This window comes from Cynara cardunculus, assembly GCF_001531365.2.
Source record: "Cynara cardunculus var. scolymus isolate 2C chromosome LG 12, CcrdV1, whole genome shotgun sequence".
Taxonomy (NCBI): Eukaryota; Viridiplantae; Streptophyta; class Magnoliopsida; order Asterales; family Asteraceae; genus Cynara; species Cynara cardunculus.
Genome location: NC_037539.1, coordinates 36670947 through 36696276, shown reverse-complemented (window position 1 = coordinate 36696276; position 25330 = coordinate 36670947). Strand labels below are relative to the sequence as shown.

At 37.2% G+C, this 25330-nt stretch overlaps 2 protein-coding genes across 6 annotated transcripts in view; one reads left to right on the top strand and one right to left on the bottom strand.

Moving 5' to 3' along the window:
* Window positions 1–17781, top strand: part of LOC112522625 (two pore calcium channel protein 1B) — a 49156-nt gene extending 31375 nt beyond the window's left edge. Inside the window, exons 15-24 of one of the 2 annotated variants that reach the window (XM_025131872.1) lie at window positions 6649–6756; window positions 11282–11345; window positions 13502–13670; window positions 13988–14052; window positions 14289–14379; window positions 16139–16225; window positions 16512–16586; window positions 16738–16769; window positions 16861–16973; window positions 17585–17781. In XM_025131872.1, the coding sequence (XP_024987640.1) occupies window positions 6649–6756; window positions 11282–11345; window positions 13502–13670; window positions 13988–14052; window positions 14289–14379; window positions 16139–16225; window positions 16512–16586; window positions 16738–16769; window positions 16861–16948 (779 nt within the window). In that variant the 3' untranslated portion in view covers window positions 16949–16973; window positions 17585–17781. The remainder of the gene's footprint in view (window positions 1–6648; window positions 6757–11281; window positions 11346–13501; window positions 13671–13987; window positions 14053–14288; window positions 14380–16138; window positions 16226–16511; window positions 16587–16737; window positions 16770–16860; window positions 16974–17584) is intronic. The other variant, XM_025131873.1, reaches the window with a different exon arrangement.
* Window positions 17782–19036: 1255 nt separating this feature from the next.
* LOC112522669 (putative ubiquitin-conjugating enzyme E2 38) lies at window positions 19037–24550 on the bottom strand. Of its 4 annotated transcripts, none has more exons than XM_025131948.1 (7): window positions 24245–24536; window positions 22458–23051; window positions 22136–22199; window positions 21245–21384; window positions 20844–21155; window positions 19216–19477; window positions 19037–19118 (listed from the first exon to the last, which is right to left on the bottom strand). In XM_025131948.1, the coding sequence occupies exons 1-6, from the start codon at window positions 24308–24310 to the stop codon at window positions 19247–19249; spliced, it is 1407 nt and encodes a 468-aa protein (XP_024987716.1). In that variant the 5' UTR covers window positions 24311–24536; the 3' UTR covers window positions 19037–19118; window positions 19216–19246. The 4 variants fall into 4 exon arrangements, with proteins under 4 accessions (XP_024987716.1, XP_024987714.1, XP_024987715.1 ...); XM_025131947.1 differs by lacking the exon at window positions 19037–19118 and having other exon boundaries at window positions 19230–19477; window positions 24245–24343; window positions 24479–24550; XM_025131950.1 differs by lacking the exon at window positions 19037–19118 and having other exon boundaries at window positions 19230–19477; window positions 24245–24343; window positions 24517–24526.
* Window positions 24551–25330: the final 780 nt, after the last annotated feature.

Below are 25330 nucleotides of genomic sequence, written 5' to 3'. Positions count from 1 at the left end.
TTTAGTCTCAAATTCCCTTGACAACAGGCTTTTGATATAATCAACGTTTATGTGATCATTGTTGTTCGGGACTATGCCATCAACATAGACCATGAGACCTCTAGAAAACCTATCAAAGACCATGCACCAGGGGGCGTTGTTTAAGGCCGAAGAGAGGTTTTTTGAGTTTGCATACTTTTCTTTGAGATGTGGCTGTAAAAACTTCTTCAAACTCACCGTTAAGGATAGTGCCTTTACTTATAGTTGGTGCACTGACCAATCTAGGTTAGCAACTGTTAAATATTGTAAAGTAGGGTTCACCTTTCTTAGTAGTAGTGTTAGTATTTCCTTATTCGGGCTTCTTGATGGTATGTATATTATTTAATCTCTTTTAGAAAGAAATAAGATAAATATCACATGATTTGAGTATTTTACATGGTAATGATGGAACCCTAGTTGGCGTTGGAACTTGCCAGAACCCTAGCCCCCACCGTTAGAACTGAACCCTAGCCTCCTGGAAGTCGCTAGAAACCTAGCCGCTGACTTCTTTGCCCAAATCCGCCACCACTGGCATTCTTGTCCAAATCCGCCGCTGTAGATGCCAACCACGCCCAGACCGTCATCCCTGTGTCCTCATCGCTAGCCTCTGCCGCCACCGTCGAAACTGGTGCCGCCACACTGTGTTCCATAAGTTCAACGTCACCTACAGACAAAACTCAACAATCGACTTCACATGACTTCTCCATTCCGGGTATAATTAGTTTTTCTACTAGGTTAAAGATTCCAGTAAAACTTAACTCTACAAACTGGGCTCAGTGGAGTATGTTTGTCTAAACTGGTCTTGGAAGTTTGGACAAAGATGATAATTTAACCAAGGATTCTCTGAATCCTAAAACTCGAGAATGGAAACACTAGTGATATCTGAATAGCCCTATGGAGTGCGATGGAACCACAAGTCCTAAACATTTCTTTTAACTATCTTATAACAAAGATGTAGCCAAGGTAGCATCTGTAGATAATGCTACCCCCACTTACACTTTGCACAATAAAAATGCCTCTGTATTCCAACATGGGTCTTCTAGTCATGTTTCATCTACTATACATTATGCCTCTTTTTCAACATGCTCAACATCATGGATTATTGATTCATGAGCCACACATCATATGACTAGGAACAAAGACCTTATATCCAATCTCAATACTGATATAACCCAAACTACGGTTCAACTTGCTAATGGATTTGTGTCCACCTTTCCGGATAGTCTAATATATTTATTAACCAAATTACAAAAAAGCATAACTGTTCAGTAACCCCTTTTCATGGGAATAGAGAAGCTGATTGGAACAGGTTTGTCCGGTTGCGATCTTCAACAACACATCTTTGTAATTCCAATATCAGGGAGGCTCACTTGTTGGCTAGAACACCCTTCTTTGCCTGTTTCGAAACAATTGAGACCTTTTTTGAGGCATGTCAGTTAGGTAAACACACCCGTTGTCCCTATCCCCCTAGAGAGTCTAGTAGTGTCACCACTTTATTTCAGTTGATTCAATTGGATGTATGGGGACTTTGTCCCGTAACTTCTACTAGTGAATTTAAATATTTTGTTACATTTTCTGATGACCTTTCTCATGCGACATGGGTCTACTCTTGTTTATCCCCTTAATGTCATGATTTTTCAAATAAAAGGGTTAGACTGTGTGTGTGGTTGAGGTGAGCAGATGGTGCGTGTCTGTTTTGAGTATTAACGAATTTTACATTGAAACAAAAAGGGGTTTTCATCTCTGGATGATGATAGGTTTAATCGAGATAGATGAATAAAATTGGGATAACCTAGACGAGGATGTAGATTTAAGATCTCAACATCTCTATTTGAATCAAAGCGAATAAACTTTTTGTTGGTCTTGACATGATGCTTGATAATTGGTCGAGTTGGATGAAGCAAGGCAGGTGTGGCTTGTGGAGCCACATCAAACATGTTGCATTTTAAGTAGGTACACACATGCACAAATCTCAGAATTGCCAATCCTCTAGCCGAGTCTAAATCCAGAAAAACACAATCATCGGTATGAAAACTTAGTAATGCAATATTGTCTTGAGTGAGTTTACTATCATATTATAAATTGCAATTACGATTGATAACAAAGAGAGAAGATTCGAGAGTGATATTTGATGATACTTTGATGGAACCGAGGTTTAATACTTTCGAGCAGCTCGGCCATGTGGATGAATGGATTTGAGGAGCACAGTTTTAACTCATCAAACAGTTGTAAATTTTCATTCATATGATCTGATGCACAAGAATCCACTATTCTTGATGGTGAAGATTCATTTATAACAATGAAGGCTGCCGGATGAAGATGTGGTTGAACAATATTTCTTGTACTTGGGGTGGAAGAGATTAGAGGGGATGCAACAAATATCCCCGACATGGAGAAGTTTGTTGTAGTGTTCACACAAGGGCCTTCCACTTTTGGGTCTTTCATCATCTTATTATGATGAGTGATTCCTCTGGGTGGTGAACTTGAGTGATGATATGAGGGTCCTCATGCAGCATGAACAGATTGGTCAGCTTGTAAGTTTGAAGGGAACGTTCCCTTCATGGCTTTCTTACATCTGTGGCGAATTCCCATGGCCGACAATTGTTTGATTTATAGAATTCGTCCTTGGATGTCATCCGACCTTTTGTTGAGTCCCGTAAGGAGGTTGAATATTATTTCCATCTCTACCTTTTTTCTAAATTCTAGCTTGATCTTCGGGGCACTTCCATTCACGGACTTGATTAAGATCAAGAATACCTAGTTAGTAATTGTAGCTGGCACACAGATAATTCTCCTTGATGTAAATCATGGAGTGTGGTTTTGATGGAAAATAGTTCTGCAGTGTTGCTGTTGGATTACATATCACCATTTCCAGGTTCTTAAACTAGGTTCACATTAGAAAAGTTAGCAAATGGAATGATATGCTGCCGTATGTTCTAACCATGTAGCAAGTGGCTGATATCCTTACAAAAGGATTTCTCAAACCAAGCTCTCATAGAATATCAACAAGTTGGGTCTTGTAAATATTTATGCCAAACTTGAGGGGTGCATATAGGAGATAAAGTTGTAGATTAGCCTAATATTTTTTATTAGCTTTTTCTTTATGCTAATTCTAGGAGAGTTTTAGTTTCTTAACAATTAGGAAACTTTATTTATATAAAACCTACCTTGAAGATTTCTAATGAGGATGAGTAAGAATTTCTAATAAAGAGTGTATAGGTAGCATTTACACAGAAACCACTCCCATACTACAAAATGGTATTCATATTAGCATTAGTGCATTGCATACAATTTAAAGCATATTTTAGAGAACCCACTGCAGAGTTGTGATGCTGTTAGTCAAAATTGTGTACGACATATATACCACCCATCAGAATCATTGAGCATTGTAGTTGACTTTGATTAAATTGAGGAGAGACTTTCATGGGAGATGCATATGAACCAAATGTTTCCAACCATGGTTGGAGAAACAAATTTAACAAAGAATTCCATGTGTAGTGATATAAATCTGTATCCAAAAGTGGAAAAAGGATATTGAACGGTGAAGAGTTGATAGGCTGAGAGATAAATGAAGTAAATATGTAGATGTCCTATATTTCACTCTTCAAGATTTAGCTCATATGTCCCAACATATAGCCAAATTCATGGCCATCATTACCAGAATACATCATCAAAAGTGAATTTTTTCAATTTACCATCAGCATTGAATACTTCGTTTAATCCTTTCTAGTCTAAGATGATATGAGTTGTACTATAATATTTTTAGTATGTGAGGTGGTTAAAGAGGTCTGATTTCAGAATGAAATCAGTAGTGATTGTATTTCTTTTGACTCGATTAACATACACCAATACATATATTTAAACAACGTTGAGGAAATCAAATCTCTATAATTTCCTAATTTAAAATATTTTGTTTCCTTTTCTTGTTGATTCCATGACACTCCCCCTTAAGCTGGAGCATAGATATTGACCATGCCTTGCTTGTTACAAACATAGTCAATACCTTTCCCATTCACGACTTATGTGAAAATGTCTCCTAACTGATCTATTGATGGAACATGTTCTGTTGCAATGAACCCATCTTCAATCTTTTCTCGAACGAAATGACAATCGATTTCAATATGCTTCGTTCGGTCATGAAAAACAGGATTTGAAGCAATATGAAGTGTTGCCTGGTTATCACACCAAAGTTTTGCAGGAAGTGCAATCACATAGCCAATTTCCTTAAGTAGTTGATATATCCATGCTATCTCATAAATCGAGTCGCCCATTGCTCTATATTCTTATTTAGCCATGGACCGAAATACCACATTTTGTTTCTTACTCCATGAAACCAATTTCCCCCCAACAAACACATAATACCCTGAGGTGGATCTACTATCATTTTTGCATCCTCCATAGTCCGCAACTGAAAAAGCTTCAAATAGGCAAGTGAAACATTCTACCTTACCATGGCCATGACGTCTAAGATCGAGAACATATTTCCTCTATGATAAGATCCCCCTCATGTTCCTCATGATCTCTACTCTAAGGAAATATATCAGTGGTCCCAAATCCTTTGTCATGAAGTGAGATTGAAGGAACATCTTTAGTTTTGATATGCCTCGACTATCACTTCCAATAATCGTAATATCATCAACATATGCTACAAGTAGGATCACATTATTTTCAGGATGCTTGTAGAAAACTGCATGATCAGACTTGCACCTTTTCATTCCATATTTCAAAATAACTCGGCTGAATTTTCCAAACCATGCTCGAGGACTCTACCTCAATCCATACAAGGATTTCTGAAGGCGACATACTTCCCCGTACTCCCAAACAGGTAATATGAGAGTAATCATCAACAAAAGTAACAAAATACATGAAACCTGTTTTTGAAGTAACAAGACACAGATCCCAAACATCAATGGACTAACTCAAATGAACCCACATATTAACACTCAGACCTAAAAGAACACGATGATGTTTGGCCAACTGACAAGAGTCACACGATAAAGACGATAGATGAGAAATAGCTACTATATAATAATTATATATACTATATCCTTAAAATAATATCTTGTAATTTCAGAGAAAATATGTTGTTATTCTCATTGAAAAGCAATAGGGGTATTTATACAACTTAGAGACCTAACTAGAATCCCATAATTTAAGGGATTTGATAACATACAAGGAAACTTACCAAACTATTCAAATATCTACCAAATCTGTTACAAAAGGAAAAATAATCCCAAGAAATCAGGGATTATATTCATCGTATCAATTCCACGTATCTATATCCTTATTTGGGGACAAAGTTTCTTCAAATTCTCAAGGGAGGGATGACCTAACCGACAATGTACCTCAAATGGAAATAAAGAAGACTTGGAGCATATGAAGGCGTTCAGTGCCTGAGGTTCAAATATATAAAGGCCATCAAATTCCTGTCCTTTACCAATTATTTGCTTCGTCGAAAGATCATGAAAAACACAATGATCCAGAAGAATGAAACGCTGCAATTTAAGTTGTGCGTTATCTTACTGACAGACAACAAATTAAAAGAGAACTTAGGAAGGCTTAAAACTGAAGATAAGGAAATAGACGGAGTGAGTTTAACAGTGCCTGAACCAAGAACGGGTGGATTAGATCTATCAGCATTCATGACATGAGATGAGGGTGCATGGTTATAGAATTCAGAAAAGAGATTAGGATTACCAGTCATGTGGTTCGAAGCACCGGAATTAATAACCCATTTGGATGTAGACAAATAAAAGGCATCGAGTAGTTTTACCTGTCTCCTTAAAGGCAGTAGCAGCGGGTGTCTTATCCCCCATAGTCACCAAGAAAATGATGCAATCAAGAAAAACAATCACCAAGAAAATGTTGCAATCAAGATAAACAGTCTCCTGAAGAGAAAAGCAATGGCGGCCTCAACTGTACTTGGATCAGATTGCAAAGATCGTGACCAACGGAATCGACCAAACAAAATTTGGGGATTGATTGGCAGCAAAATCAACTGAAATATGCAATGGTGTCACCAACTGTGGTCAAACTTCACCAAGGGTTGTACAACACAGAGAACCAAAAAAGTCTCGAATACAAATTTCCCAAGCAAAAGTTAGGAACTTGCCAAACTCTGTAGGGCTGAACAGAAGAACCCAAGATGAAACAAACTTTGTAGGGCGAATAGAAGTACCAAAACTTGGGAAAAAAAACTACTTTCCCAAGCAGTTGAACCACGGCTTGCCAAAACGAAGAACCAATATGGAAAAGAACGAGGGTGGAAGCACGTGGGTGGCAGATGGCACGTGGGGCTCACACGTTGGTCGGATGACGACCGTACTCACCGGGTACGCCGACTAGGGTTGTCTGAGGCTAGCAGTGTTGGCTGTGAGATTGAACAACGACTAATTAGCTTTCCCAAGGTGATTAGCGGCGATCATATTAAAAAAAACCTAAACAAATCTCATAAAATCTCTAGCTCTGATACCATGAAATCAATAGTGATTGTATTTCTCTTGATTCAATTTACATACACTGATACATATATTTATACAAGGTTTGAGGAAATCAAATGTCTATGATTTTTGTGCTTTGAAGTAATATGGTAGTTCATATAGCAAAATTAATATTTTTTTTTGCATGCAGGTTGGATATATGTACTTGAGATGGCTCTGAAAGTTTATACATATGGATTTGAAAACTATTGGAAGGATAGTCAGAACCGATTTGATTTCATTGTCACATGGGTCATAGGTACATTTGACTATTCCAACACCAATATATGTGATTATACCTCTTTCAATTGGCAGACATACAAAATAAGCAAATGTTGATCATTGCTACTAAATTGGAGGGACTTTATTTCTGCTTTTGTGGAATGAGGAATATATATATATATATATATATATATATGGAGAGGGTTTATTTGAGATGTGGTAAGTATTTGAGAAGTAAAGAAGTGATCTTAGCCCTTCATACGGTCAAAATTGGTCAAGAATTGCGGCTTCAACTAGTCAAGATTTGTGGCTTTGACTGGTCAAGCAAAAAAATAAAGGGGTAGTTTCATAACTTCTACAAATAGGCGGCAAACAAGTGCATATGTGAACCCATAGTTCATATGTGAACCCATAGTTCATATGTGAACCCATAGTTCATATGTTAATTAGTTCATATGTGAATCACATGGGTTCAAATATGAACATATAGTTTATATGTGAATCACACGGGTTCACATATACACTTGTTTTGCCCCCTATATGTAAAAGTCACGAACTACCGTTCTATCTTCCACATACCATGCGAGGAATTATCCGGTGTTTCACAATTAAAACCGTAAATCTTGACCAAATGAAGAGCTATGATCATTTCTCTACTTTTCAAATACTTGCCACTTCTCAAATGAACCTATGGCTATATATATATATATATATATATATATATATATATATAACTGTACTTTTTTTCCTTCAACATGATAATGCATAAGATGGTTATCTAACTTATACATGACTCTACACTTATGACATGTATCAACGGTCTTTAGGCTACCTAAAGAACTGAATGGGTGGGAACATTTATGGTTTTGGTGTTTGTACTAATGGACAGGTGATTTTCTGGAAAAATGGGTATGTATAGGAACAAAGAGTATAATTGGGTGTCATGTTGATGTTGGTGCCACCAACCATCTTTCTTGGGGGATGTAAGGATGGAGATATTATAGTTGGCATTGCTATTTTTATCATAGATCATGTGTCCCAAGAACTTGAGCATGTGCAAAAGCAGATAGACAAGTATGAGATATACGCACACTCTGCCGGAAGACAATTCTTACCATAATAAGCGGGGTAAATTGTTGTATACGATATTGGACTAAAATCTTACCCGGTAAGTAAATAATAATGTTAAATTTTACTGCTAAATACTTACCGGATAAGTATTTGGTAAAATTACACTTCCCAAAGCAGTTTCTCGCTCAATTGAGTTCACAGAACAGAATGCTGTGAATTGCCTGTCACTTTATTTATACTACCCCCCACCCCCCAATTCTCCTACCGGCCTGCCAATATTGACTGGTTGACTAGCGTTGGCGGCGGTGGTTCCTGATGAGCGTCTTCAAACCAACCTCTCCTTATCGTCAATTCCCCCATCGACATCGAGATTGGCATTTATGTAGATTGCGGTCGAATACCCTCCTGGATTTTGCCACTGTACCTAACTGCCTCACGCCCATCGCCATTGAACTTGGCGAGTTCGGTTCACCAACGGCTGATGTTGCCTTTTTGCAGCTCCAAACATTCGAGTTTTCCAACCTCCTCAACACCTTTTTTTCTTCAATCTCTAGTGCCAACTCATTGTCTATTGACTTCCAATATTTCTCCACTTTTGACTCCTCTTGTATCCATTCGTGTGGAAACCACTTTCGGCCAAAGAACCTGCCCAGCTACCGTCATCCCCCTCCAAATTAAGATGGGTGGTGTGAAACCACATTGTTTTTAGAAAGAAGAATGGAAACATCCCAGAAGGAGAGCCTTGGGTAGTATGTGTGTTGTCTGATCGTAGAGGAGATGGGGGGTAGACAAAGAGTGTTGATGACGACATGTTGACATAACTATTGGAGCGAAGCTCCTTATTACAAATGTGTGTAGCAATCTGACATGAGGAACACAAACTATTGGAGCAAAGTTTTTTATTACAAGGGATCACGTTTTTACCATGAAGGAAACTAAAAACGTGAGCGCCTGGGTGATGTAGACGTTGATGCTAGTTTTGAGATGAAAGAGCCGCTAGAGACACCGGAGGTGTAGATGGAAGCCGAGGGAGAGTGGAGACGGGATAAAGGTTGCTTGAGCTATTGCATATCATGATTGTGCCTCCCGTTCGAGATCCTTCATGAGGATCAAATTGGATAGATGAATTGTTGTATTTGGTAAATTGACGAACGGAAATAAGGTTTTTAATGATGTGAGGTGTGTGAAGGACATTACGAAGAGGGAGGTTGGCGGAAAGAGGCTAGGCTTGTGCCGATAACAAGAATGCTTTTACCATTGCCAACATAAGCAGTCAACAATACTTGAACTAGAAATGGTATGGAGAGTACATGTGCTCAGAAAGTCATGTGAGAAGTGGCCCCGGAGTCCATGTGCCAAGTAGGATTAGGCATATGTGGTAAGTCTTGGAACTGCTCAGAGGGAGTGTCATGAGTGTCGTTGCCACAGTTGCAAAGTTTATTGCCATGATTACTGTCGTTGTCGTTCGGAGTGGGGCAGGAGAGTGTGGAGTAACTACTATAGGCTACTATTCTGTAGTTCTAGCATGGGCACAACGAGAATCCTCACAAAAGAGCATACTTCATGCTGTGTCAAAAGATGGCAGCGATGAGGTGTTGCTAATGATGCTGCCAATAGTATCCAGTGTCGGGGTCAAAACCATTGATTAGTTGAAGAACTAAGCTTTGATCACTCACTCTGTGATCAAAATCTGAAAGTTGGTTGGACAACATCTTAAGTCGTTGGTAGTATGGACCAACTGAAGTGAAATCACACAGGTACGTGGGACCAAATTGGTGTTCCGAATCTGCCGCACGGACGCTTCTGTTGTCATGAAAGTGGTTCTTGATGCATAGCCAACTTCTCACGCAGTAGAACCAGGCATGAGGATTCTAAGGAGCAGATCTTGGGTAATAGTGCCGTAATTCCAAGATAAAACGATGGCATCAATTTCATCCCACTCAGTTTTGTGGGTGGGATCAGCCGATCAGGGGGAGTGGTGCCATCAAAATGGTCCATGACATAGGGAACACTGCCGCAACCAGGAAGTGTTCTGCCTAAGAATGATATTGAACCTGGGGATTGAGAGTAAAGAGGATTCTGGTTCCAAATGTTGCTGACGGTCTGGGGAGGGTGAACAGCGAGGACATGAGCTATGTTGTCTTTTTGTTATTGGGTAGTCATTGTTGAAGAGGATTGATGCTGGTCTGGTGGAACAAACCAAGGTACAACAACAATTGCACCAGGTATAATACTGTGCTTAGAACAGGCCCGTATAGGGGGGGGGGGTGCAAGAGGGATCCAATGGGAAAGAGCGAAGCAGAGAGAAGTCCAGGGAAGAACAACGCCTGATGGGGGTTTAGTTGGGGAGCAGAGGAGGCTGACGCACAGGAACTCTCTACCGCGGTTGTCACAGTTAAGAGCGTAAGGCTCCTATACCATGAAAGGGATTGGAATCCTTGCTTCATCCGATTGTATTCTTTTATATATAATCGGTTATATACATCATAGGAAACAAATCCTGAATACATCATTTACATGATTACTATCAATTATCAACCACTTTGTTATATTTTTTGCACACTCATAGTTACTGCACATATTAGGCTGTACCCCATTTAAAAAACTTATGAGCTCATTGCTTTTCTCTAGCCTTGATGGTAAAAAATTAATTTATTCCACGTATATCATCTTTTGCTTGGAGGTGTTCCCGTAAAATGGATTTACAGCTCATTCTTGATGCAGTCTCACTGAAAGGGCAAGTGTATATTCTCTCTGTCGCACATTGATTAGGGAACACGACCGTACATGCTTATTACCAAGTTCTATTGGCTCCCTAAACTACCTGTTTATATCTAATATCAATTCGAACAAACCAGCCAGAAGTGGGTTTGCATCGAACTTTTTTGAAGGACCAATTTTTGTCTATTGATGAAGTTCTTTTTAACGAAAGAATTAAAACAAAATTTAGCACATCTAAAAATGCAAACACAGCAAGTAATTTTGGACAGAGCAGGTTGTGAAAATGAGCAAATAAATTGATGGATTTCAAATCTGATTTGATGCTGTGGCTGTTTAATAGAAGTCCTACTACCTATGTTTCTAATTAGCTGACACAAGCACAAATAAGTTCGGATATTAGTATAAAAGGAATGCAATTTCACTGTCCAAGGAGAATGCTACTTGTATCTCCTCAATGTTTGTGTATATTATAGGGTAAAGAAAACAGAGGGTGCTACACATCTCGTATTTAGCAGGTTCAAGAGAGGTGTATTCTTAGCAGCATTGCTAACATACCAGCAGTTGATTCATACTAAACTTTTTTGCCAAGCAACCAGGGTAAAACGGAAAATACTTTGATTTCTAAATCAAGGATTTGATTTTTCCCTCGTAACAACAAAATTTTAGTGTTTATCATCGTCTTTCCAATCTACACTTTCTATTCTTTGGATTAGTCTAATATTGGATGTGCGGTTATTTATATCTTTTTTCCTTTTCAATGATGTTGGCAGTTATTGGAGAAACAGCAACATTCGTATCTCCGAAGGAGCTGACATTTATTTCGAATGGGGAGTGGTAAGGCTGTTACAAATTTTCAGTTTGTGAGATGTTATGTATGTTTGGTCCAGGATTCCTGCATGATGCCGAATTGGGACTGCTGATGGTGATAAACAATTGCTGTTGAAATGAAAACGTTCTATGTGAGGGCATAATAGAGCAAAACTCCATTTTTCGATTCCAAACAAAGTTTTTATTTTTCCTTTTGAGGAAATAAACAAATCAACCAAGCTTCTGAAATCATGAAGTCAAGTAATTTTTTCTGGTATAGATCAGGAAACTGACATCTTTAAGTCCATGTAGATGATTGGTATATATTAGACAATTAAGTGTGATATATATATATATATATAATTATATTAGAGGGTCTAGAGTGTAAATGTATCTCTTATATATATCCCTGATTGTAATCGATATATATATACATAATTACCAAGTTTATCTTGGTATCAGAGCCGGCCCTAAACGCCCTACGGCTGCTGCCCTACGGCTGCCCACCGCTGCCGCCCCACCGCTGCCGCCCCACCGCTGCCGCCCTACTGCTGCCATCACAAGGCAACCCTAACAGAGCCGGCCCTACAGCTGCTGCCCTACCACAGCAGCCCCATCACAAGACAACCCTAACAGCCGGCCCTACAGTTGCTGCCCTACGGCTGCTGCCCTACCGCTGCCGCCTTACCGCTGCCATCACAAGGCAACCCTAAAGCTATCCCACCCGTCTTCTACCCTACGGCTGTCTCACCTTCTGTCCAATGACAACTGTTGCAGCTTTCACTCTAACCGAGAAAACCATCCATAACTCCCACAAGTTTGGCTTCACTTTATCACCAAACAACTATGGCTATTGGAAGACAATGGTTCAACCGTTCCTTGTCACAAACAACCTGTTCGGCTATGTTGATGGCACCATTCCTTGTCCACCGATGACTATCTCATCATCATCATCATCTGGAAAAGATGCCGACAGCACCACAGTGCCCCCACCACAACCGAATCCTAACTACACAGCATGGGTTTCCAATGATGCACATGTACGGATGCTGATTATTTCTACAATCTCTGAGGCGGCGTTCCAACACGTTCAAGGACTTACCTCCCGTGATCTTTGGCTGTCTCTTGAACGTGCTTATGCTCCTCACACATCATCTAGGGAATACACCCTAAAAACTCAGCTTCTTAAACTAGAGATGAAGCCTGCTGAAACCTCCTCCGCATACTTGACCAGGGCTCAAGAATATGCTGATGCTCTCGCCAATATAGGCGAACCAATGAAAGAAAAAGATTTGGTGATGCTGGTTATCTCGGGTCTTAGAGAAGAATACAACGGCCTGAAGTCAACACTCCTTGGTCGCCAATTCCCAACTGCCTTTGCAGAACTTCATGGCCTGCTATCAGACCATGGTATATGAACACGATATACTGGAATTTTGTTGTTCGTGACTTGCCTTTTGAAATTGAGCTTCCTTATAAACCGAAGTCTAGACCCACCCAAGAGTGAGTCCTGAACAAGGAAAATGCGAAAGTGAATTGGTAAATTAATACAGTTACAATGTGCTTCCTTGTCGTTGGATTAGTTTAACAAGTAGCTACCTGACAGCCCTAGTTCTTGACCTTTTGAGAAAAAGTGCATCAGCACGTTCATCAAAATAGATGAACCCTCCCAGATCAAATCCTGAGGAAAATAGGATATTCCTAGACTACCAGGATCAAGGAACAACCCCCCGAGTATGGAGCTCTAATGCCATGACAAAAACACAAAAAATGGAAATCGGAGATATTTAAGTGGAATGCATCTTGCAATATCTCCTTCCCATGTATAATATGTATATATCATATTATACATATCGTCGTTTATTTTTAATGTGTGTATGTATAGGGGTGGGTTCAAATGAGAACCACTAATATTTTGAGAAGTGAGGAACCAACTATTTCATCATATATATATATATATATATATATATATATATATATATATATAATGTAGCCTATGGGCAGAATAGTTTTATATGATTCTATAAAAAAATTCTACAGTTGCTCCTAAAGGTTATTTCTATTTCATACCATATACTGAGGTTGACTTTGATAATCAACTGCAATTCTTCTAAACTAACAACTTGTATATTGGCACCAGCTTATATTTTGGACATAATAGATTTCCACAATATTATTTCCAGGATTCGTTATCTTCTTATCGCAAGGATGTTAAGGTTGATTAGGATCTTGATGCATGTTCAAAGGTACCGAGCCTTTATTGCTACATTTTTAACGCTGATACCAAGTTTGATGCCGTACCTGGGTACCGTCTTTTGTGTCATGTGCATTTACTGCTCAATGGGCATACAGGTACTTTCAGTTTTTATGCTTGGCATTTGCCTTCAAGTCTTTTGTTTTACATAACATGTGCGTCTAAATTGTGTGCTTGTTCTTTGTATACTTCAAGGTATTATCAAATATGCGTGGATAAATATTTCTTTTTCTCTAACAGTGGAATACTTCTGTAATATATTACACATCTTTTTCAGGAGCTAGTCTACAGAATATATCTATCTGATGCGTCTAATGTGCAACAGAAACCACTTCCTTTTACTTTTTTAAAGATGTATCTGGAGCTTCAAAGACATGTAATTAAACGCTACTTACTTTTTTCCTTATGGTGCTAGATCTTTGGTGGGATAGTCAATGCGGGGAACCCAGATTTACCAAGTACAGATCTTGCTGATAGCGAGTATCCTACACTATTTGCTACAATGCTTTATGTATTGACTATTGCTAATTGCTTTCATCTAATACCTTATTATACATATCAAACAAATACAATACAATGTTCTAGATTAGATCAAGAAGAATTATGTATCAGCATCCTATAGCGCTTTCATGCCAAACAATTATGGTTAACTGCTCATGTGGCATATTTTTCACATATACATCAATTTGTCAGTAAATCTTCCTTGACTTGACCAGTTACTTATTATTTAACTTTAATGACTACCCCAATGGTATGGTGACACTCTTCAATTTGCTTGTGATGGGAAACTGGCAAATATGGATGCAGGTATGATCCATTCATGGTACTACCTGTTTTTCTTCATCCCCCTTTATGTGCAAGTTATATGCATGTGTTCACTATTCCATTAGTACATTGTGTGCTCTTTCAACTTATCTGTTGGTTTGTTTACTTCACTTGTTTATATAGCTTTTGTCTACTGTAAACTTCGTGTTCCAAACACTAAAAATATGGGTGCTTCTATAGGCTGTAATTACTTGTAACAGGGTTATAAATCTCTTTATCTGATCTGGAAGACAGATTGGTGGTTTTTCTTGATTGTTATCATCCTGTTAGATAAGCATAAAACTATCTAGAGCCATTCAAGGATTTGGATAGCGTGAGAATGGTCATTTCCAATGTCCATATCAAAAGATAATTTTGTCCATGTTAGAAAGTAATACGAATTGTATATATCTATCCATTATTGATTGATATAATTTATATTTTGACACCTTATATGACAAGAATCCAAAAGACAAATATAGATTTTGGCCAAGATATTAAAGATCGGAGGAAATTACAATGTAAGAAAGAACATCCTTCATAAAAAGATATGAAACTCAAGATGTATAATGGTGTTAACAAAAAATAATACTAAATAAATGTGATGAGAGCATTTCGGATGTCTTCACATTCTCCTCTCCAAAATATAATAACAATTCCATATACTTTCTAAGATACTCTTGGTCGTCATTTATTTGGGTGTGTTTTAAAGAAGTAAAAGGTGGAAAAGTTTGACTACCAGATTCTTGCATTGAAATTTGAAACCATCATACATATTGGACTTCTTATTTGAAATAAGTCATGGGTAATTTTGGAAGATATACAATATCACAGTACTTGGTCAAGTCAATACCCTTAATAAGCATGCCAAAAAATCCGGTTGATTTACAATCGATGGATCTGCTATATGTTGGATATGTGTATTTTTAGAACTGTACCCTTTTCCACTTTGAGGAAATCAAATGTGGATGTTTTCACCACTACTAGTCATGGAATGAAAAGATATAGTATTTACACACATCTGTTTATAGGCGTAGCACTTGCCTGGACTTGAGTTTGCTGATCACCATGTCTTTCCTTCTATACATATTCGGTCCAAAATTATTATGATTCTAACGACTTGACAAGGTGTAGACCTTTCAAATATTCTATTCCAGAACTCCAATGTCGAAGGAAAAAAATGTTGTTTCATTTATGCAGAAGATATTATATTGGACCTACTGTGGAATGAAAAGATATAGTATTTACACACATCTGTTTATAGGCGTAGCACTTGCCTGGACTTGAGTTTGCTGATCACCATGTCTTTCCTTCTATACATATTCGGTCCAAAATTATTATGATTCTAACGACTTGACAAGGTGTAGACCTTTCAAATATTCTATTCCAGAACTCCAATGTCGAAGGAAAAAAATGTTGTTTCATTTATGCAGAAGATATTATATTGGACCTACTGCTTGTATGTATATTGTATGCTTTATTTATCATCGTCTCGACATGAAAAAACTCAGCTTCTTTGACCTACTCTATTAAATCTATTGGCCTTCATTAACATACCAAAACCTTATATAACCAACAAATACAATGCATGCTCTTTCTAACTTGTTTGACCTAGATTCATATCTGAAGTCAACCAACTGCCTTAACCTTGATACTGATATGACTTATCAAAAGGGCTATTACTCGTTCATTTGATCATTAAAAACACTTCATCAGTGGCTATGGTTGGTTCATCACTTAAATGTTCATTCAACTATTTCAGGATTATGCGATATTGACAGGAACAGCTTGGAGTTATGCATACTTCATCAGCTTCTATCTAATAACAGTTCTGCTCCTCCTCAATTTGGTGAGTCCTCATGATTGGTTTTCAAATCCCTCACAATATCAAGTGCCAAACGTATATATCATATGCAAACCCACTGGCATCTCAGTAATGATAAATACTGTTATTTTAGAGATGTTTTAAGGATTCTTTTCTCTTCTGATGTTTGTGGTATCTTCTGGTTCCTTTACTAGAAGCTAATTCTATTTGAACAACCGAAAGAGGATAGTTTTTCATTCCATACATTGGTGATATTATATTTTAGATATTTCTATTACAATATCATGAAAAAAAACTTGATTATTTTCAGATTGTCGCATTTGTGTTGGAGGCATTCTTTGCTGAATTAGAAATCGAGTGTCCTGACGAAGATGAAGATGCGAAGGTTAGTAAAGTTCAATCTTATCCTACGTTACCTTGCATGGCTTCTTTTTCTTTCCAAATTCCACTTTCAAGATCACTTCTCACCTGTTAAAATGGCAAGGTATAATGCTTTGAAGCTCATGTGGTTAACTGTACTTTGTTTTTGTATGAAGGGAAAGGGAGGAAGGGGACGCCGTAACTTGGGGTAAGTCTCAGGAAGGTTAAATTTTACTTGTACATGCATATTATATACTCCATACTTGCTTACCTTAATTATTTCTGATAAAAAATTTCAGCACAAAGACGCGCAGTCAGAGGGTTGAGATGCTACTTCACCACATGCTGAGCGCAGAGCTGCATCAATCACCACCTTCCTCTCCATAAATATATATACACTGATACCTCCCAGGTAGCATACTCGTTTCTCCCTTTTGGTCACGAGTTCCATATAAGCAAGCACCTTCTAAGTTCAAACTTAAATTTAACTTCTCGGGGTATATATATATACACATACAGGTCAGGTTTAAAAAATGAAAACTGAAAAACACCCTAATAACTATTCATTTGTACGGTATAGCATACTCGTTTCTCCCTTTTGGTCACGAGTTCCATATAAGCAAGCACCTTCTAAGTTCAAACTTAAATTTAACTTCTCGGGGTATATATATATACACATACAGGTCAGGTTTAAAAAATGAAAACTGAAAAACACCCTAATAACTATTCATTTGTACGGTATGCACATGTGCATACAAGTAATTGAAGATGTTTCCTGGTTACTAATGCACGTGTGCTTATGTTATTAGTTTGTCTGGTATGCTCATGTACAGATGAATAGTTATTAGGGTGCTCTTCACTTATTGAGGTTTCCCTTGAACCTCACTCTACACTTGATGCATCATGTTAGTGTTCTAGATAATACGTTCATATTATATTTTCTAGAATTGAGAAAGTGAGCGAGTTTTATTGCATTTAAGTGTGATGGCAATTAACATACATTTTGTTTTACTGCATTTACAGGTTGAAGTGACTTATGAGTTCCTATTCTTTTAGTTTTGCCAGTGTTTATAATATAAACTCATCCAATGGATCAACAGAAACCATTGTTAGTGTTACATGTGTTCTTTTTTACTCAATTTGTTAATAGATACCAAACGTCACTCATTCTTCATATGTCTATTTAATAACTTTAGTGTACATCTCCTCTTTCGAGCCAATGATTTTGCTTCCTTTTCTGCTACATTATTGTACCCATCTATAATCTGCGCAAAACTGATAACTCCAATCGGTCCCATTCCGTTTCCAAGGACACCAATGAGAGGACATTCTTTTGGTTCACTCAAGGGCTGAGGCTAAAGGGAGGCGAGGGGTCGAATCTGGGACCTATCTTGTATTTGGACAAACCCACCTATAACGTTTTTGCTCATCGGGTATGAAAATTGTTCTAGGCAACAGATGGAGAAAATGTAGATTTGGAAGCTACTATGGTTGTGTTGGTTTTGCACTATTAGCATTTTAGATGGATGAAGAGAAGATCATGTCAATTTTTTAACACAGAAGCAACTTTATTTATGAAGGATGTTTGATTCACAAAATGAAATTTGGTGGATCAAATTATTTTATCAGTATAAATACATTTAAGTAATTTCAACTTTATCACAGTATTTTTAGATTTTATACAATTGATATTTGAATATTGAAATTAACACGTGGACTTTTCTCATTTAGGTAGTTTGGATTTCTCTTTATAAGTGAAAATTGAGAGAGATAAAAATTGTAACACTTGAAATATTTTCAAAAAGGTCTATTACATTTAAAAAAACCAAGAAAAATGAATTTTCAATAAATTGGAAAAAGGTTTTAAAATTATTAATGGGCATAGGCTTTGAAAACGATATGATTGATAGGGGCCGTTTACCAATCAGTTACCTGGTAAGCGTTTGTCGGTAAAATTCAACATTATTACTTTCATACCCGATAAGATTTTAGTCTACCAAAACAGCATTGGATACAACAATTTACCAGTAAGTGCTAACCATGGTAAGCATCGTTGTCCTCACTTATCGAATAAGACTCTTGATTCTTGTCTCGCTCTTATCGGATATGATTTTTGGTCCTTACGATATTCATTCAATAAGATAATATGACGTGATAAGCACTTACCCCGGTAAGCGTTTAGTAAATGACCCCTTAGATTTTCTTTTAATTCAGAGCATGTCTAATCAATTATACGTAGCTTTTTTATGTTAAAATAATATAGATAACCAATTTTTAATGATTTTTTATTAAAAATAATATTCAAGAACTTGACCATTTTGATTTTTGAATAAATTTTAAAAAAAAATTGTGTTCTGATGATAAATTTGTGACATTCTCAAATCTGTTTGAAGGTCATAGATTTAACAAGAATCAACCACGAGACCCCTTCTAAACAAGCAATCATACACCAAAATGCACAAGGCTTGTTGCTCATTGCAACGAAGGATGCGAATACGATGTAGCAGCAATTGGTTATATCGGCTGCGCTAAGCATCTATCAAATATTTACTGCAATCTACATTTAAACAAGTCCAGATATAAGTTGTCGCACTAGTTTAGCAGTCGGTTATATGAAAACGAGAAACTTTAAAACACAAGTCATTTTCTGTTACCCGTGGAAAGACTTGCATCAGCTATTCAGCTTCAAACACGATACTGGTCGCAATTGGTAACCCCATATCTACTGAAGTTTGAAATGAGACCATTCATCAATTTAGCCACTGCTGCTTTGAATGACTTTGATCCGCTTTTTTCATTCGGGATTTTTTCATCGGTTATAGAACCTACTGGAGCACCCTCCATATAAGCTTTGCATGCCAACAGGATACAATGTGCACGGCTACGGAAATGACCACCGACAAGGTCCTCAAAGTGCTGCAGTACACATTACCAATACAGCTAAGATTTTATTTGTGTAAACAATGCTTATCGTTAAATGAAAGTGCTCACCAAAGAGGTTTCATGGCTGAACTACTGTTAGCTGAAAACTTAGTTGGCTAATAAACTAGTTGTTAGCCGGTAAGTTAGTCATGTTTGGTAAAGACTAATTGATAAGCTAGATGACAATATAAAATGACCTAAAAAGAACATATTGTTTTTCGTCATTTATGTAAAATACAAGGGGCATAATCAAGAAAAAGTGAGAAAAAAAGCCCTTGGGGCTTATTGAAACGCTATCTAAAGTAGCTTTTCGAAAAAGAGAGCTTATAAACGGCTCATAGCTTACCAAACAGGGATTTTTCAATATGCTAAAAGAATAAGGTTACATGGCCCAAGTAGTACTATAGAAGAGCAAGGTCACCTAGGAGCAGGTCCCGTTAGGAGCCTAAAATTGATTAGCAACCCAGGACCACCCACCAGATGACATGTGGTATATTCATTAGGAACATGCACATATTAGTCATCATGAATGTTGTAATATATTCATTAAGAATGTGCAATTCAGTTTGATGAATAACACTTCCAATTCATCATGAATGTGTTATTCATGATTCCCGGGTTCCTAATCAAATTTGGGTTCCTAATGAAACTTCCCTCGGTTCACCTAATAACCTAATCTTATCCTGGATTCAATTAAGTGGCCCACAAGCTGAATCATTAGGCAATTGATTATATATCTAATCCAAGATAGGATCAATCATCTAACTCATCCAAATCGATGGATCATGACCATCGATCCACTCTTTTACTTTTTTGGTGTATATATCAAGGCCAGAGTACCATACCATCCATGATGGGTTAGATACACACACTCCTCATAGGTAAATCTAAACGTTTAATGGCCTTCTAACATAACCTCATCCTCATGTCCACTACAAACAAAAATTGTAGCTAACAAACTAGAAAATTCAACATACGTTGTAGCTTAATTGCAGGGCAAGCAGATATGGTCCAAGCCAATTTTACAGCAATCCTATCAGTACCCCACACATATCATAAAGCTCTTCAAAACTATATAATCAATAACCATATATTCGCAAACTGATACACCTTGGTTTTATTCTTACTCTGCCCAAATCATTGTCCCAATAGTACTTCACATTCAGGTTAACATGGGAACTAGATGATTTACCAAGTGACAAATCAAACTAAACACAGAAAAAAGAAAGGAAGTAGAGAAAAATAATCAACAGTTTTCCAACTAAAAATAGAAATACAAGTATTTGGAATAGCCATGAAAAAGCCATGAATATGAAGTGGAGGAGAGAGAGAGACCAGATGCGAGGATATGAAGTCATACCTTTGGAGGTCTCCTGAGTGTATACATCATTGTTTTCAAGGACAAAATGAAGATTTCTTCATTATAGGCCTTGGATTTTTTCTCCCCTTCCGCTCCAGGATACATATTATCATAGCCAGGCTCATTAAAGAATGGGTTTGCATTCAAAATCAATGCTTGTATGGACACTAAAACTTGTAGCATGGTTGATTTATTTGGCATCCACTTCTCATTCCCTTTGCCAGTCCAGGTGTTTAGAAGGCTAAGGCAGACTTTTCCACAATCATACAAGTTTGGGTTCAGCCGAAGGCCACCAGAATAGTAATAAACCATCTAAAATAGAGCCACAAGAATTAATTTCGTATTTTAATATGTGAAAACAGCCATAAAACCAAAACAAGGAATTATCAATCGTTATATACCGGGGGTATGTCTGGATAGTTGGGAGGAAAATGAACATCAAAGACAAAGAGCCCATCATGGTAGGGGGTGCCTGCTGGTCCTATGATCACAGCCCTCAAAAGATCCATTCTCGTCTCATATGCCCTGACAAATATAGTATCTGCCCAAGTAAAACAAAGTGAGTAGTTTTTAAATTGCACCAAACTTAACTAAATTACTGAGACATATAAACCAAGTCACAAAAACTGAGTCGTGATATGAAATGTGGTATAAAAAGATACATCCTTACTTGTGATCTGTAAGATATCGACACAAAAAGAACTTTCTGGACAGTTAACACTTAACATATACATTTGGTTTTGCCAAGAAATACATTGTGTGCATCTTTGTTCTACGAAGTGTCAATTACGTGGTTTATCAGTGTTCCGGACAAGATTGCTAAATAGTAAATACAAATTGCTGTTGTATGTGTATATATGAAGTGGGGGGGCATGCATATATTTCGCATCTGCTTCTACCTTCAAACGACGAGATATTTTTTTGTGAATTGTAGTGCATACATATCATTGCCAGTGTACATGTAGGGTACAGTAAAGTTGAGCAACTGCAACAGCAGCAAGTACACGTCTATAACCACTACTGCTAAGAGTTAATTGAGATGAAGTTGCAATGCTCTCAGATAACTGCTTAATTTTAGTTATATCCCAATCAGAAAGTGTAGCCAAAAGCATGTGAGTGATTGGAGAATTGTAACTCCATATACGAAAACATAAATACGGAGAATATGCAACAGGAACAAAGACAAAATCTCAAAAGAAGCTTAGCATGAAGATGTTTACTCCCATCTCATGGTATGACAAGCCAGTGGAAATTAGAGAAAGTAGCAAGACTAAGCATAAAATCGAACTCACCCGGTAAGTCTTTCTCTAGTATTTTCCATTCATCTTGAATTTTCTTTGTCCAACTCCTAGAAGGCTACCACCAAAAAGATTTAAGAAGGAATAATTATCTCGTGTGAGAAACATGTAAATATGCTAGAAAGATGTGTATTCGTAATTACCCTACCACAAAACACTAGAACCTGCTACTCAAACCCTCCCCCTCCCCCCCTCCCCTTTCCCCAACCCCAGAGGAAGTGAAGAAAACTAAAGAATGAAAATGCATAGCATAATACAATGAAAGGGAGGTGCACAAGGTAATGGGTATAACAAAACTTCACTGTACACAGATTACCTGTTGTCCTTGAAAGCCTGCACAGTTGAAGTGATGATCAGAAACATCATCAACTGTGTCAAACAATTTAAATTCTTCAAACTTCTTCTTCAATTCGTTTTCAGCGACCTCTTCCTTATTTTTTGCAGAACTCGGAACTGGATTTTGATGGACTGTCGAACTGCTACTAGCAACATCCTTACCTTTGTTCATGGGTAGACATGGATTTTCTAGTATTTCAGCTCCTGTGGAGAGGACTTGAGGAACCATGGGGGCTAAATTGCTCAGGCTAGCCGTCATACTTGTGCTTGGGACAGGATCCTTCAACCAGGAAAAAGATGCTTCAACACCAGGAGGCAAATCAACATTATCAAATTGCGCTTGCATGCTCAAATAATGAGCTTCCTCATCATCTTCTTCTATGTTCTCAAACATGTAATCACCATCATCATCATAATCAAAGGCATCATCTTCCTCATCAACCATGTCATCACCATCATCGTCACCATCATCGTCATCATCATTGTCATCATCATGGTACGATGTGTCTGAATTGATATTTCCTGAGCTTAGTGATACAGATGATCCAGCTTCACTAGTAGGATTCGAAATTTCCTGATAAAGGATAACAAAGTTTTGTCTAAAACCTTCCAGAATAGAATGATTGAATCCCATAGATAACAAAGTTTTCTCTAAAACCTTCCAGAATAGAATGATTGAATCCCATAAAACAACTATTATGGATATACATTGATGAATTTCATGTTTAATGAAAAAAGCACGAAATCAAAGAGGTGTTGAAAATATGAAGTGAAAGCCAAAGATATCAGTCTATAGTCAACACAACAAAAATCATCAATAGATGAAAAAAACTATGATATGTATACTAGGAAATGAAGAATCTGAATTGCACTGTCAAATTATCTAACCTGAAATCTCAGACCTCATTGTCAAAACTGTGATCTTCTTTAGAAACCCTCAAAGTTCAACGATACATTTAATCTTAGTTTGAACAAAAAGGGCGTGATCGGAAAGAACGTTACAAGTATCAAATTCATTTGATCGAACTACAATTTACTCACAATTCACAAATGTACACTGCACAGAAACTGACACAGTAAATAAATACTGGCTTATACTGAGCAGACTGAGCAGACAGTAATGTATTACTGCTAACCTATTGATTTCCCAACTTATTACTGCATGATTAACTTGGTACCGCAGAACATAACCACCAACTGGGTGCATTCACATAATGCAACAACAGCACTTGAAAATTACATGCCAAAGAACGACCCGGCTGCTTTTCCTTGGGACTAATCTCTATAGAGTCGAGAAAATGCCTCAAGCACGTGACAAAAAGGCATTATTTGACATTACACTCAAGATTTCCATCTTTTATGTTTTTTCTTAATGTCTTCATTACAAACAATTCAATCTAAAACGGAATTAAGGAACCAAAAACAATTCAATATAGGCCAAAATCTTAATTTCTGTGACTGACAAATTAACAATTTTCATAGGCCCATGTTACAGGCTATTGACTGGTTGCAGTAAATTGGCAATCCATTATGTGCCCACATGAACATATAATACAATATTCAAGAAAACTTGATTGTCCTCTGTTCTTCATAATACACACCACACAAAAGAACACATGTCTAAGCGACAGTTACCAAGATGAATCAAAACAGAGAATCTGACGGGTAAAAATTGATAATCAGAGCCAAAAACTTCAAAAACAAACAAATGGTGCATGAATTTAAAAAAGGTAATAAAAACTGAAATTTATTAACCAGAAACAATACCTCATCATGTTTGACTTTCTTCAGAATAGAAACATCAGAATCCAAACCCTCAATTCCAACTTCCATTCCCGCACTCAGTGATCGAATCGAATCAAAACCCTAGAACATGTAAACAGATAAAAAAAAGAGACAAAACAAGGCCAATATTATGCTAGATTCAATTCGATCATACAAACACATCCAATTTCTAGAGAGAGAAAGGAACAAGGCAAAAGATCACAGAATTGCAGTTACAGAAAGAAAGCAGAAGTGAAGTGTGTGCTTGGCTGTACGCGATGGTTCTTCTATTCGCGCGGTCTTGAGGCAAGACCCACTAACGTACGCGGGAAGTGAAGGATAGCAGATGATTGATTGATAGTCTGTATGCTCGCTTACCGTAACAAATAACACGTGTCAGCGTCTCAGCTCCGAAACACCTAAAGGCAATTCCAATTCCGATTAGGATATAACATATAGAATCAGAATCATTATTTCGTTATCTAATTCATTTAAAATAACGAGTAATAAAACAAGTAATGATTCATCTCATAAACTTATTATTTATATCTTCGAAAAAGTGCTCGTTAAAATAGACATGTCTGTGAAAATACAAACTATTTGTATCTGAACAGAAAAACCCTATAAAACTTGATTGTTCCTTAGAATTGGGTTTGGGCCTTTCCTGCATAGCTTAGGTGGAAGGAGAAGAACGCTTTCTTTCCCACCCATTAAAATAGCGGATAATAAAACGGGTAATGAATAAATGGTAAAATAAAATTGAATTTTAAACTATAAAAAAGATTGTTAAACCTCAAGTAAAACATAGGGGGTGTTTGGGATTGCTTATTTTAGGTGTTTTTTGACTTATTTCAGTCTGACATCGGTGATAAGCTAAATGTTAGTGTTTGGATGAGAGAAAAATAAAACTGCTTACTGATAAGTGTTAATTTATTAACCTTATTACATCATTTTCTTAACCATTTTCCTTTGTTTTATTTGCCCGTTAGTGTCTTAATTGAGTCTTTTTATGTCTTTTTAATATATTAGTAGTTATATAGTATATCTAATGTTAATTCCCTGTTTATGCAAGTTTTTGATGATTTTTGG